We start from the raw sequence: 14,605 nt of genomic DNA, 5'->3' as shown, positions 1-14,605 counted from the left end.
AGTGTATCTGAACTTGTATCTCAGCCAAGGATGGGCAATTATTTGGGACCACAGGCCACATCGGCAGTTCTGGGGAGCAGCTGCACCCTTAACCACCCTCAAAAGCCCAGAGCCCACGTGCCTTGCATCTCTTCCCCGCAACTGCCAACAGTGCACAGCCCCAGCCCTAAACCCGGCCCACCCCAGACTCACCCCAGCCGAAGCAGACAAGCTGGAACCTGCACACACAGTCCTGACCCTGGACTGCCCCATGCCTGCTCCTGACTGCCCACCAACACTGAGCAGGGGCAGTGGCCAAGCAGAAGCTGCTGCTCAGTACAGGGGAAAGGCAGCCCCTCCACCTCACCACTGCCAGGCATTTCTTGCTGAAGCCAACCTAGAGCCTGTGCCTGGGCTGCCCTGGGGCTCCACTCTGCTGCCATCATCGTCACCTCCGGGCTGCCTAGTGGGGCAGCAGTGGCAGTGCAGAGGAGCCTCAGGGCAGCCCAGGCATGGGCTCCAAGGGGCTGCAGCAAGAGGGACCCAGCAGCAGTGAGGGGCCTATTTTTGCCCGTGGCAAGCAGCAGCTTCTGCCCGGCTGCCACTGCTGCTCAGCATAAGCAGGTGAGCCTGGAGCAGGCAGAAGTGGAGCAAGCTGGTGTCAGGGCTGTATGCATGAGTTCTGGCTGGTCCAGAACTAGTCTGTTCTGGCCAGGGTGAGTCTGGAATGGGCGCAAGGTGGGCCAGGGGCAGGGCTGCATGTGTGGGTCCCTGCCAATACCATGGGGCTGGGGCTGGTGGTGGCAGCCAGAAAGAGCCACCACTATTGCCTCCTGGGCTGCCTAGAAAGGCAGTTCAGCTGTGGAACTACTCCAGCCCTGCTGCATGCCCAGCGGGTGGTGGGACATGCCATGGGCTGGATGGCACCTGGGCCTAGGCAGGACTGAGGGACCTGCCCTGGGCCAGGCAAAGTCCCTCCATCAGCCAAATGTGGCCAACGTGCTGCATTTTGCCCACCCTTGATCTAAGCAATTGGAAGCTACATAGAGAAAAACACACATTATTATTATATAGTCTTATGTGGGCTTCCTTTACATTAGGGAATTTTCCCCCAAAGCAGTCAGTGACTGGGATAGTTCCAATGATGCAAAACAACACCATTGGACACATAAAGCTACTATTTACACTAGTGCAGTTTTTGCCATGTAAAGTTGCTTCTATTTGAATATTCTAGCATAATGACAATCATCTCCAGATGAAAAGGAAAAGCTTACAAAAACAAAGACTAAAGCAACCAGAGACTTCAGTATATTTCACTGGAAACTGATCATCTGGACTCTCTTTCCTGTTTTTCCAAAGTGTACCATCACACATTCCAAGAGTGGCAGTGTACAAAGGCCATTCAGAGATAAACCAATTATAGCAGTTATAAGAGAAGATGATTGAGCTGAAGGACACAGAAATGAGTTTCACTTGCTCTCAGAAGTAGCACTGGAATTGAAGTATTGAGGATGTTCTTCATTTTATGGAGTATGGTGATGACATAATCCTCAGATTAAACCTTTTGTGCACCTTCCAACTAAGACAGTTTTTGAAATTATTTCCATAGTTCAACATATGGCATACCCATGTCTCATAAGCAGAAATATACAGAAGCCATTTAAGAACATAATTTTCATTTAGCTCCCACATAAAGTGTTTTAAATTATACTAATACTGAAATGGTAGTATTTAAATACATAATAAGCTACTGCTTCGTAAGTGACTAGTGATGCTGAAAGCCTCCACTTGTGGTGACCTCATTTGACATACCACAGAAGCACCTTATTTTCAGAGAGGACAAGGGACCAACATTTTGTGAAAATGGGCTCTCTTTGAAGCATCTCACTGTTGGACATCCAAAAACAGATGTCATGTAAAAGCACTAGTTGCTTTTGAAAATTTAGGCTATACATACTTAGAATGTTATCACAAATTCCAGTCCTATACAATATAACACTTTTAAGGGAGAAGAACAGAGAACATCTAATTCAATTAGACAGATGTTTCTCAATGTATACACAGAAACAGAGGCACACAACTTCTATTTAATATATAACCTAGTATTTGGCATTGTTACCCAAATCAGATGGGGAAAAAAAAATCAGAATACGAATTTTAAGTATAAAACCATGTCATCAGCTACTAGCAGTGGTAGATTGCTAATTCACAAATATAGCTCCTGAAGTACACAAAGTAACTTCTTTGGCTTTTCTGGAGCTCAGCAAGCTGCCCAAAAATATTTCTGACCCCTGATTTAGAAGAGTGCCACAAACACCCTAACCTCAACTTGGAAGATGTTAGCGTGTTGGGGTGGGCAGAGGAGAAGTCACAAGGGACCTAACTTTGGTTGTGGTTATGCAGCCCCGGCCCCTTCCCCACCATGCACCCAGAGGCACACATGCAACTGTTGCCAGAAATGAGCTGGGCCAAGGCTCTGTATTCCTCAGTGCAGCAGTTTACAACATCCATAGGCAACCCATGCTCTGGGCAGGCCCCTACCACCTACCACAGAACCCAGGTTGCTTTGCAGCAGGCAGTGAGGAAGCTACCAGCAGCTGCACCAAGGTCTGAGGAGCTGCAGCCTGGCTTGCTGTTGATGGCAGGTGCATGCATGCATCAGGATAGATGGTGGAGGAGCTGCGAGAGGCCCGATCCTTGTTGTGACAGCACAGCCCCAGCCCCTTCCTCACTGACTGCTCCAAGGCATGCGTGCCACGCTCTTGGCATGCGTGCCGTGGGGTTGCCCACCCGTTCTAAATCCTAGCCTGTACTGCACTTCAAAACTATAAGTTACCCATTTACAGTATTCCTTATTTTCAAAAATATTTTTATTTCTGAGACTTATCCAAAAAGAAGTTGTTGTTTTTTCCAAACACCTTGATTCTACACAGCAGAGAAGGCAAAAACCTGAAAATGGTTTAAAGCTATAAATTATGCCATGTCCTGCTAGATCCTTCTGATGCTTCAGAATTGGGTTTGCAGCAAGCAATAACTGAAAAGTTGCACGTGCCCTTTTTTCTATCACATATAAAACTAATCAAACAATTCTCTCTCTATTTCTCTCTTCACAAGTATTCCTTTATTGAGACAGGTTAGGGATTAAATAATATATGCCATAAAACTGCCATCTGCCTGACTATATAAGAACTCCTTACCTTCTAATATATCCCCAACATCTACAGATTTGCTGCAAAAGAAAATGTTCCATTGGCTTTAAATAAAAAAAAAAAATCATACATTCTTGCTGACTTCCCACTACCAATACTCTTCACAGAACAGAAACAAACAGAAGCCATTTTGACATAAAAATATAGAAACAAAAAGCAGGGAAAGGGTTTATCACTATTTGCTACAAAGAGGGAAAAAAATCTTTCAATGGAAGTGATTTCTGTTCACTCCAGATATTCCAGAACTAATAATGACCTAAGACAGGGTCAGAAATGCAATGGATTCTAGCTTCTCTAGAGAAAAGCTACAGGAAGACAAAGACAAATGAACAGTTTATGGGAAGTGCACAAGAAGAAGGTATTCACCCCTGGGATGGGTGCAGCATGCTCATCTCGGAAACTCTGTGCATAACCTGGCTTCCACAGGAACAGGTTTGATCCTCTATGTGCAAGTGCACAAACATGCTGATTTTCAAAAAAGTCTGGAGTAAAAAATATAACTTTAATTTTGCGATGAATATACTTATGCAAAGCAAATCAGGAAATTATTAACCTAATTACAAGTATGTACAGCTATCGAATTATGTATGCAAGTAACTTATTCATGCAAGTTAGTTGTTTTCTTTGAAAATCTTGCTTTTGCTAAATGCATGTATACATATTGTCAACAGGAAAACATCAGCATTGTAGAAGTTAATGATAAAATTAATTTGGAAATGTGTTACTTACGTGACATGAGAAATGCATTTAACACTGACAAGAAATTCAGTGACTCGGGCTGCATACTGAGGAACTCCCACTGCTCATTTTCATGCATTTCTCTAAGATAGGTAAGTACTGTTTGTAGGATCACTAGTCCACATTTTCCTATAATTGGTTGGGGATGATAAATCCTTAACATACACTGCAAATCTAAATTTGTTTTTCATTTTGTTTGCAATATACCTTTAAATAATATTTTTTTGGCTGTGCATCCAGGGCAGCTAATAGTTTGATCAAATACCCTTCACAGCAAGGCAACTGTTTCCATAGAAACTGCAGAGCAATCATCCATTACTGCTGCCAAGATTTCCTGCAGCTCTTTCCTAAATACAGGTAGTTACTTGCTTTCAAAATACAAGAAAACAGTGGAGTGAATGTTACATTCTCTGAAATGGTGAACTTCCAGGGCTTTGTGTGAGGAAGAAGGGCAAAGGGGACCTTAGACAGAATGAAGGAAAAGAAAACCAGAGAAACAATCAAAAAGTTTGTTGACTTTGGTTGAGGGAACAAATACAGTGGGGTCGTATTTTAATGGTGGCCTACAAACAGAATGAAAAATACCTTCCACACACTGGTGAAAGGGGGTAAGTAAGTAAAGAGCATTAAGATAGGAAAAAAAAGAAAAGCAAGACAGAAAAATATGAATCACTAGGGATTAAGCCTAAGGAGCAGTGAAAAGGAGAGGGCCCACAGAATGAAAAATTCTGAGACAAATGCATGGCTGGGTCACTCACCTCCCTCAGCATGTTGTTTTCTTTCTCCTTCTGTTCCAGCAGGCTCTCCAAATGATGGACATGCATCTCTGCCTCAGCCAGCCGTCTTGTCCGCTCATGATCCTCCTCTGTGGCTTTTGCCGACAGCCCTTTACTCTGCAACATCTCCAGCAGCTTTTTGATAGACTCATCACGAGCATTTAAGGTCTGCTTCTGAGTCTCAATGCGCAACTCCATCTCTTCTAATGTTTTGCGCAGCAGGAAAAGTTCCTTGGCCTGGCGTTCATGCTCTGCATGGAGCCGTTGGAAGTTCTCCTCTGTTAGCTCTGCCACAAAGGGTTCACTGGTTCTACTGCTGCTGTCTTGCTGGAAAAGCTGGTTCAGGTCCCGCTGGATCCGAAGCTCATCCTGGAGAGCCTGGATAGTCATCTGCATATGCTGAAAATAGAAACCTAAATCAGTGAATTCCCTCCCTTAGAGAAAAAGTAGAAATGGTTGGGGTTCTTAAATCTTCTTGGCCAACCACACAACATTAATTTCTGACAGCAGACAATTCTGTTCATGGAAGAACTAAGTTATCCAATTGCAAATTTCAATTCCCTCAATTTATGATTGGGAAAGACTATTTAACTCTAGAAATCCCTTAAACACAACTTTTTTGTCACACTCCTCTTCCTGTAATGCAAGTTGGCATTTGGAACATAAAAATACTGCCAGGGAAAATCTGAGTACTGCAAGAATAAATGCACTCTTTACTACTCTAAGGGTGAAAACGTATCACTTTTCATTGCTTTCACACTACCATAAAAATTGTTACGGTGGCACACAGGCCAAGCAAACAGACACTCCACTCCTTTGTCATGACAATAATGCCCAAAATTTGTGGTCAGGACAAAGGTGGTATTAATTTGTGTCTCTATTTAGTGGCAGATGTTTATTTGCTTTATGGCAGGAGAGTGGGGGCAGTTCTATAGCTGTCTCAGATAGATGCTCCAGGGGCTTGAGGGGCCTTGTTCCATGAGTTCCAGGAAGTTCCAGGCAGGATCAGGTGCCTCGTGTCCCAGGAGTGCCTCGCCAGCTTTCCCTGCTTACAGAAGGTGCCCAGAGGAATCTTGGGGAACATTCCCATAAGCAGGGTACATCAGGGTTTTCTGCTGGCAGAGATGCGCTCCTGGGATCTCTGGGTCATATCTCTGTAAGTGGGGAACCCTGGCTTTCTCTGCTTATGGAAAATCATGCCAAAATTCCTTGGGGCACCCCTCTGTGAGCTGGGAAAGATGTTCAGGTGCTTCTGGGGCTTGAGGGATCTGATCCTGTATGAGAATACCTGAGGCACATAGGACCAGACCCGTCAAGCCTCAGGAGAACATACTGCCCATTGTCCTGCAGCACCAATGGGCAGGACAATGCTTGATCTAAAAATGTCCTGCTTTGCCCAATGAAGCCAATCAGCTATGTCAGGACACATCCCAGCACAGCTGATCTTCATTTGACATCTATTTCTAGCCTCAGAAGCTACACATAAACCAGTTTAAGTGATCAGAAGCTAGTTTAAACCTGTAACAGAACATAAGTTCAGTACACATAAACCAGTTTCAAAATGGCTGAAACTGGTTTAAGATAAATCTGGCAAAAGGTAGTATCAGATTTAACCGATTTAGGTCAAAATGGTTTATGAAACTTCTGTCCTAGACCCCTTCCTGGTTCAAGTTAAATCACAGCCCCCCAGCATCCCAGCATGCTTTGCGGCCCTGGACTGGGCTGTTCTGTCTGCTCCAGAGGGCAGGGCTGGCCCCGTCCCTCTGCTCCCTACCTGTAGCAGTGAGGGCTGGCTCACTGCCCCTTCCCAGCAAACCCCAGCTGGGGCCTGGGGCCAGTGAGAGGGGTTAGACTCACCCATGTACAGAGCTGCCCTGCCCTGCTGGCTTACTTAGTGCTGACTGTACCTGTGGACTACAAATCCTAGAGGCACCTGGAAGCAGGAAGAGGAAGTGATGAGCAACACTGCAAAGTCCTGTTGTGGTGAGTCTGTATTGCAAATCCCAGAGACCTCACAGACAGCAGGAAGCAAACACACAGCCCATGCTGGCTACATGCCAGACAGCTGTGCTCTAGTGCCCCCCAGTTTCTGGCTTCAGCCACTGCAGGCATGTGGCTGCATTTCCTGAATCAAAAGTGAATGTCTGTTCATTGGCTTATTGGTTCAATCTTTGCAGCTTAGAGTAACCTGCAAAGAATGAATCAATTCAGCCTCAGGCTTTTTGACTGTCTGTACTTAGCCAAAGCAGCTTCTGAATCAGAGGTCAAAAGAACTACAGCAACTAACTCGATGACCTCAAACATACAAGGAACACACAGCTGTTGATACTAGAGTTTTCACACCGACTAGCTCAAGCTATCCTAGTTTCTAACTAAAGGTGTATATACATTACATGCCTTCTGCTGGCAAAATCTCTGCTGACAGATAGTAGCTGCCACAGGAAAGTTGCCAGACCATGTACTTACTGACAGGGCTGTACTACAACAACCAAGCCAGCAAGGTGCACAGTGCATTCCGTGAGGGACCAGCTTTTTTAAGAGATTGTGGCAGTCAGGAAAATGTAGGAATGTGCCTACACACACTTTTTCCAGCTGTCAGGGAGCAGGTGGCATTATTCTGCCCGTAAAAAAAAAAAGGATTTTGCAATAAGAGGCAAGCTGAAAGTGGGGAAGGACTCTCAGTTTTGCAGGCAAAACTTAAAATTCCTCTGGCAAAACTATGTGGGGTAGTCTAGGCTTACAACTCTTAAGCAAAAGCATAATGATGAGCATAAGATCATAGGAAAATAGAGCTGGAAGGGACCTCATAACGTCATCTAGCCCAGCCCCCTGCTCAAGGCAGGATCATCCCTGACTAAAACATCCCAGGCAAGTGTCTGTCTAACCTGCTTTTGAAAGTTCCCAAACATGGAGATTCCACAACTTCTGAAGTTAGCCTATTCCAATGCCTGACCACCCTCAGTCAGAAAGTTCCTCCTGATCTCCAATTTAAATTTCCCCTGCTGCAGCTGGAGTCCATTGCTCCTAGTCCTGTCCCCTACAGACACAGAGAAAAACCCATTTCCATCCTCTCTATAATCACCCTTCAGGTATTTCCAGACTGTTATCAAATCCTCATAAGTCCTTCCTCATAAATCTCTTCTCCCAGGACCCTGATCATTTTTGTTGCCCTGTGCTTGACTCTTTCCAAACTGTCCACATCCTTCTGGAAGCGTGGGGCCCAAAAGTGGACCCCTTACCAGTGAACAGAACAGAATAATCACTTCTCTTGACTTGTAAGTAACACTGCCATTTATATAACCCAGTATGTTGTTGGCTTTTTCTGCAACAAGAGTATACTGATAATTAGTGCTGACATCTTCATGTACCAAGGCAGCGATGCTAAACCTTTTGGCCCTATGGGCCAGATGAATGGCGAGGAAACAATCCATAGGCCAGATTCCATGTGGGACTGGCACCTGGATTAGGCCCTGCATGTCCCATCTAGCATGCACAGGACAACACTATCTGACCTGCAGGGCTCCCCATATGTCTGAAAATTTAACAGCAGGAGAGTAGCAATTAATGCTGCCAATACTCCCCCACAACCCAATTTTCAAACCAGTGGAGAAACCTGAGAGCAGATGACCTGGCTCTGTGGCCAGGGTTTGAGCACCCCTGTACTAAGAGGAGAAACCATAGTAGGGCAAGGAGAAAATCAAATGATGAAAAAGGGGTTATAGATTTTGTACTGCTTTATCCCCAAGAAAGATGCAGTACAAAGAGGAAAACAAGGATAAGTGAGACAATATTGGATGATAGCAGAAAAACCTTAAAAGCTTTCTGGAACATAACTAAATTCAAACCCATATACAATACACATGTGACTTGGTAAGCATTACTCTCACTTTATAGAAAATAAAATAAAGGCACAGGTTGAAATAACCTGACCAGGGGCAGGCCCTCTATCGAGAAAGGCAGCAGAGAACACAGGTCTGACTGCCAGTCATGAGACAACAACAGAATTATATTTTTTACTCCTTCCTCTTGGGAAAGGCAAAGACACTCTCACAGGTCAGTTTGTATATGAACAGGACAGCTCAACTGATCTCCAAGACTTCTTCGGTAGAAAAACTGCCTGTATGAAATCAATTTTCAGTTATTAGTGGTAGCCAAAATGAAAGCACTAGTCGAAACAGATTTCACCCCATTCCACTGTTTGATAATGTGTAGGAGGCAAAACGCCATATTTTCTCACGTCACATGTTCCATAATAAGATGTACACTTGTTTTGGGGCAGGTAGAGTGATGGAAAAAAAAGATTTCTCTAGTCTCCCCCACACAGAGCAAGGACAGAGCTTAATCTTCAGCTTATTCACTCTCCCCTTTCCGGTTCAGGCAAAGGCATAATTTTAACCCTTTCACACATGAATTGTCAGTAGCTATGGGGCTGAGCTGGGCTGGCATCACACACTTCAGGAGCACAGGAGCTACACGTTATGGGGCTGGGTGGAGCTGGCCCCACACACTACTGACGTGCAATCAGAGACTTGGGCAGGAGCTGCATGTTATGGGACTGGGGGGGCTGGCCCCACATGCTGTCGCCACCTGCAGCCAAGGACTGGGGTGGGAGCACGGGAGGTGTGCACTATGGAGCTGGGTAGAGCTGGTCCTGCACCACATGTAGCTGGGAACTCAGAGGGGTGGCAGTACTATTAGACCAGGTGGGGCTGGCCCTGCACACTGTCATCACCTGCAGCCGAGGACTGGGGTGGAAGCACGGGAAGCTGCGCTCTATGAAGGTGGGTAGGGCTGGCCCCACTTGCTGCCATCACATGTAGCTTCAGAGACCTGCATACATGAGAGTCTCTGAGGACTCTCCCCCGCCCACACACACCCTCACACCCTCCTACCCCCACCATAACCCCACAGCCCACACACACTCCCACCCCACACCATACCCCCAAACACACTCCCACCCTCCACAATACCCACACCCTCCCAACACACCCCACAATACCCACACACACCCACACCCTCCCACACACCATACCCCCAAATATACCCACACCCCACCACAGTCCCCACACCATACCTACACACACCTTCCTACATCCCCACCCCAACCACATACCCCACACCCCTTCACAGCCACCCCCACCATACCCATCCCATCCACACACCCCCCCCACACAATATACAAAAGAAAGACTGTATTTTGAGCAACTGCCTCTAGATACACTATGGAAACACACATCAATCAAGACACAATTTTTTTAGAGCAAATTAAAATAAGTAATAGTAAATGTTTGATTTTTTAGTATATGAATTGTTTTTTCTCCAGTTTCAAGATCCTCTGTCCTCTCCCTCCCAAAAGGAGTACTCCTGGGGCAAAGAGAAGGACTTCTGGTAGCCAAGGCCAGGAGTTAGGTAAGGGACTTCAGGTCCCAAGATGGCAACCAGGGGGCAGGGTACCTGTCAAGGGGTGGGGTTACCCTTGAAGCACTGGACAGCTCACCAAAACTCATTAAGTGGCCCTCCAGCTGAAATAATTGTCCAACCCTGCTGTAATGAGCCATGTGGTCATTTGATGCCCTCAGCACTGTTTGAATAAAAATGCCACTGCTGCTGCCAGGCATCTGGTTTTAAACTCTGGGTGGAGCAATAATCAAAGTGGGTGTCACCACATCACTGCCCCCCAACACTTTGATCTGCCCCTGTTCTACTTCATCCCATCTTCTATGCAGCTGCTGGAAGGAAAGGAAGCAAAAGAAGCAGCAGCTCTCTTATAGCATCTCCATGCTTCTATTCTGGGCAGAAAATTAGCTTCCCCATTTAAGACACTCACCCCAATTTTGGAAGGCTAATTTTTGAAGAAATACTGCATTTGGTACACAAGTAAATACAATACTCCTGAGGTTTATGGCCTAAATAAAATCCTTAACTATTCAAACAAGGAAACTCATTTTTATATGAACAGTCCAGAATGTTAATTACATTGCAATATTTGTTATGAAGAAAAGAGGTAATCTAGGTTGAGTGGAGTGATTCCTCTAGAAATGATCTGTTCCAACTCCTATGGGAAAGCCTATAAATAGGGAGCGAAGCTTGGTACTTGATAGACACATGCATTCATTTAGTGTATTCTTAGGGATTTTAACAACTACTGGTGTTACAGAGAATGATGTATGAAAGCAGACAGTAGAGCTATAAACTATTCCAGTCTTCCTTTATTCACTATGAGGATATTTAAAGATTCTAGGGCTTGGTTTCCTTCAACCCACACACCCAGTGAGTGCTACTGCACACTTACACAGTCTATATGCCCTTTTTTGTAATTTTATAATACTTAGTAGTCACTATTTAATTTCACCAGAAATAAGACTTAAATTATTGCACTTACTTGAATATAAGATGAGGTTCCCCTCCCCACCAGTATAGAGAGAAAAACCTCTCATCTTATTATCACATACAAGGAAAGCACATTAAGTACAATGTCCATCATTAAACTGCTGCCAAAAGTAGCACATGCTCAGTAATGGAAACCAACTATGAAGTTGACTAAACGCAGCCAGCACATAACAAGTTTGACAATTGTAGCTGCCTATTGAGTAAGGAGTAGATTTCAGTTTGGGGCATTAATTGTACCCACTATCGAAATGGTACCAAGGTGAGTGGAAGTTCAACAAAAAGAAGCTCACTAACTCTAACTTTAATGAGCTCTCGTTCCACCATCACAAATGAAGCCTGTGGGCTATAGTGGATTTGTGGGCGATGGGCATATAGACAGCTTCCCGTCAATTGGGCTGGGACTTGTTATTTGGGGGCTTTAATTCCGGGTGTTTAGATAACACAACCCAAAACTCATCGAGCCAAATGCAATACTGATGTTTCTTTTGAGGGCATTGCAGCAGGGGGAGGCCAAAAGTGGAAAAATGATGAGTGGCCAGCAGAGAGAATCATTCAGTACTATGGTCCAGCAACTTGGGAGCCAAACGTGGTTGGGAGAGAGCCCACATATTTGACAAATCGAATTATTAGACTCCAGGCCGTAGTAGAAATTGTCACCAATAAAACTGCCGCAGCCCTGCGTCTGATTGGCAACCAGCTCACTCAACTACGTACTACGGTACTGCAAAACCGCTTAGCTCTTGACTACTTACTTGCAAGTGAAGGAGGGGTGTGCAGGAAGTTGAATTTATCAAATTGTTGTGTTGAAATTGATGATAATGGTGAACTGATAAAGGCCTTAGCGGATGAAATAGAGGAGGTAGCACATGTCCCAGTCCAAACATGGAACAGGTGGAATTTTGATTGGTTTACATCCTGGCTCCCTAATTTTGGATGGTTAAGGGGAGCGTTCTTAATCTTTTGTCTGCTAATGTTGATACTTTGTTTGATTCCCTGTATTATACCCTGCATCATGGCTCTTGTGAGACGAACAGTACAGTCGGTCGTCAACCGAGAGATGTTTGTGCGTTATCAGAAGTTAGCCATAGCTAAAAATTATTAAAATTAGAGTTAGAAAGCATCTTGAGGGGGGAATAATTGTGGTAAAAATATAGCATAATCTATACATCCTGCTTTTATAATTGCTTCTGCAAATTATCACAATTGCTTTTGCTAAGGCATATATGCTAATGATAGATTTACGAGTAACACTAAACTTCTGCAGACAGAGCCAGGAACAGATGCAATAAATAACTCCTTACGAGAGATAAGAGAAGAGGGACAGGGAAAGATGCTGATGTGGAGAGATCAGACCCTGACCGAAGGATGACCGCGGGGGGGCTTAAGAACTGCCCCTGGGAGGGGATTTAAGATGTAAATGAGACATGTATGTAAACCGTCATAGAACATGCAACTGCTAGACATACGATGCAAGACGTAATGCTAAGTCTGCCAATAATTGCACGACACGTTGAAATCTATTGTTTACATTGGCTATAAAAAGAAGTTGCAGACACAGTTTGGGGTCGACTCTGATTTGAGCGGTTTAGCTCCCGGGTCGATCTGTTTGCAAACAATAAATTTGAAATTGGACCTAGCCTGTGTGTGTGACTCTCTCCTGGGGGTGGATTGGACAAGCCTCCAGAGGCACGAAACTAGCCGTTTGTGCAACAGATTATAAGGCTGGAAGAGACTTTGGAAGATCATCAGGTCCAGTCCCTGCACAAAGCAAGAAAGACAACTGGGGGTCATGTGACCCCAGCAAGATGACCGTCTAGTCTCCTCTTGAAGATCTCCAGGGCAGGTGATTGCACCACCTCTGGAGGGAGCTTATTGCATTCTGGACACCCTGACTGTGAAGAAGTTTTTCCTAATGTTGTGCCTGAATCGATCTTCCAGGCGTTTGTGGCCATTACTCCTAGTTTTCCCCACAAGTGCCCTGGTGAACAGTTGCTAACTGAGCCCTTGACGTACTCCCCTAGTGTAGAGTACAACTGCTCCCAGGTCCCCTCTCAGCCTTCTTTTCTTCAGGCTGCAGAGTCCCAGATCCCTCAGCCTTTTCTCATATGGCTTGTTGTGTATGACTCTGATCATACAGGTGGGCTCTTCTTTGGACTCTCTCAAGATTGTCCATGTCCTTGTTAAAGTGTGGTGCCCAGAACTGGATGCAGTACTCCAGCTGAGGTCTCACCAGTGCTGAGTAGAGCAGAAGAATCACTTCCTTGGTTTTGCTGGAGATGCATCAATTGATTCATGCCAAAGTATTATTTGCCCTACTGGCTACAGCATCGCACTATCGGCTTATATTCATACTGTTGTCTATTATTACCCCCAGGTTTCTTTCATTTGTGGTGCTAGGCAGTTTGGTGCCGCCAAGCCTGTAGGTGTGTTGAGGGTTTCTCATCCCGAGGAGGTGCAATTCACATTTCTCATTGTTGAACTTCTTCAGATTCTGATCCGTCCAACTTGCTAGCCTGTCTAGGTCTGCCTGTATATGTAGCCTATCTTCAAGCATGACCACACTTCCTCCACAACTTGGTGTCATCTGCGAACTTGGCCAGTGAGCTCTTCACCCCCACATGCAAATCGTTACTAATGATGTTGAAAAAAACTGGACCAAGCACCGACCCCTGCAGAACACCTCTGCCCAATTCTCACCAGGATGACAAAGATCAGTTCACTAAAACTCTCTGAGTCCCTACCCCTGCAGAGCGGTAAATACCCTACCCCTCTGCAGTGAGGGTAAGAACACACATGAGAGAACAGCAGGGAGGCCTCTGGGGGTGATAAGCAGAGATGAGCAGCTCAACATAGTTGCATTCTACCTAATTCCTTGTGCCAATCTGGATGAGTCAGACCTTTGCAAGCCAGATCCAACTTCTTTGAGAACTGGATCTAGCCCACAGACTGTAGTTTGCTGACCCCTGGTCTAAAGGTCTGTTTTTACACATGGCTAAAAGCATCTCAATATTGACAGTACTGATCACCTACATTATGTCTCAGTTCCACCCACATACAGAAAAAAGGTATTTTGCACTTGTATTGGGTGAATAAACCAATGCAGTAGTAGGTGCCTTCAGCATACATCTCATGAATCAGATTCCATACAAGCAGGAAGATGTGCAATAAATTAACCCAGGAGACCTGAGTTCAAAAATGTCTTCCTCTTCTTGGTCTCTAAGGATTTAAATCCAAGTTTCCCAGTTCTCAAGAAAGTGGCATAACTGTCAGAATATAGGCCAATCTGGGATGGTGGTTTCCCAATCTCTCTTATTAAAGTTATTCCACTTCGTGGGATGTGAGATTAAAGGAAGGAACAAACAGAAGCATGTCTGTTAATCTAGCCTGAGAGTAGAAAAATCTGGGCACTTAGAAGTGCCCACCTCAATTAGTATTTACATATAAACATTTATAATCTTTAATTATTTTGTGCAAAGTTGAACAGATTCAACTAGAGAGAAATTGAGAGATTTA

General features: G+C 44.8%; 1 protein-coding gene across 9 annotated transcripts in view; it reads right to left on the bottom strand.

Moving 5' to 3' along the window:
* Positions 1-14,605, bottom strand: part of ERC1 (ELKS/RAB6-interacting/CAST family member 1) — a 490,045-nt gene that overhangs the window by 370,863 nt on the left and 104,577 nt on the right. For all 9 annotated transcript variants that reach the window (XM_059726510.1, XM_059726512.1, XM_059726507.1 and 6 more), the window contains exon 3: positions 4,685-5,101. In XM_059726510.1, coding sequence (XP_059582493.1) covers positions 4,685-5,101 — 417 coding nt within the window. The remainder of the gene's footprint in view (positions 1-4,684; positions 5,102-14,605) is intronic.

This window comes from Alligator mississippiensis, chromosome 4, assembly GCF_030867095.1.
Source record: "Alligator mississippiensis isolate rAllMis1 chromosome 4, rAllMis1, whole genome shotgun sequence".
Lineage (NCBI taxonomy): Eukaryota > Metazoa > Chordata > Crocodylia > Alligatoridae > Alligator > Alligator mississippiensis.
This window is presented reverse-complemented; position numbering and strand designations above follow the sequence as displayed.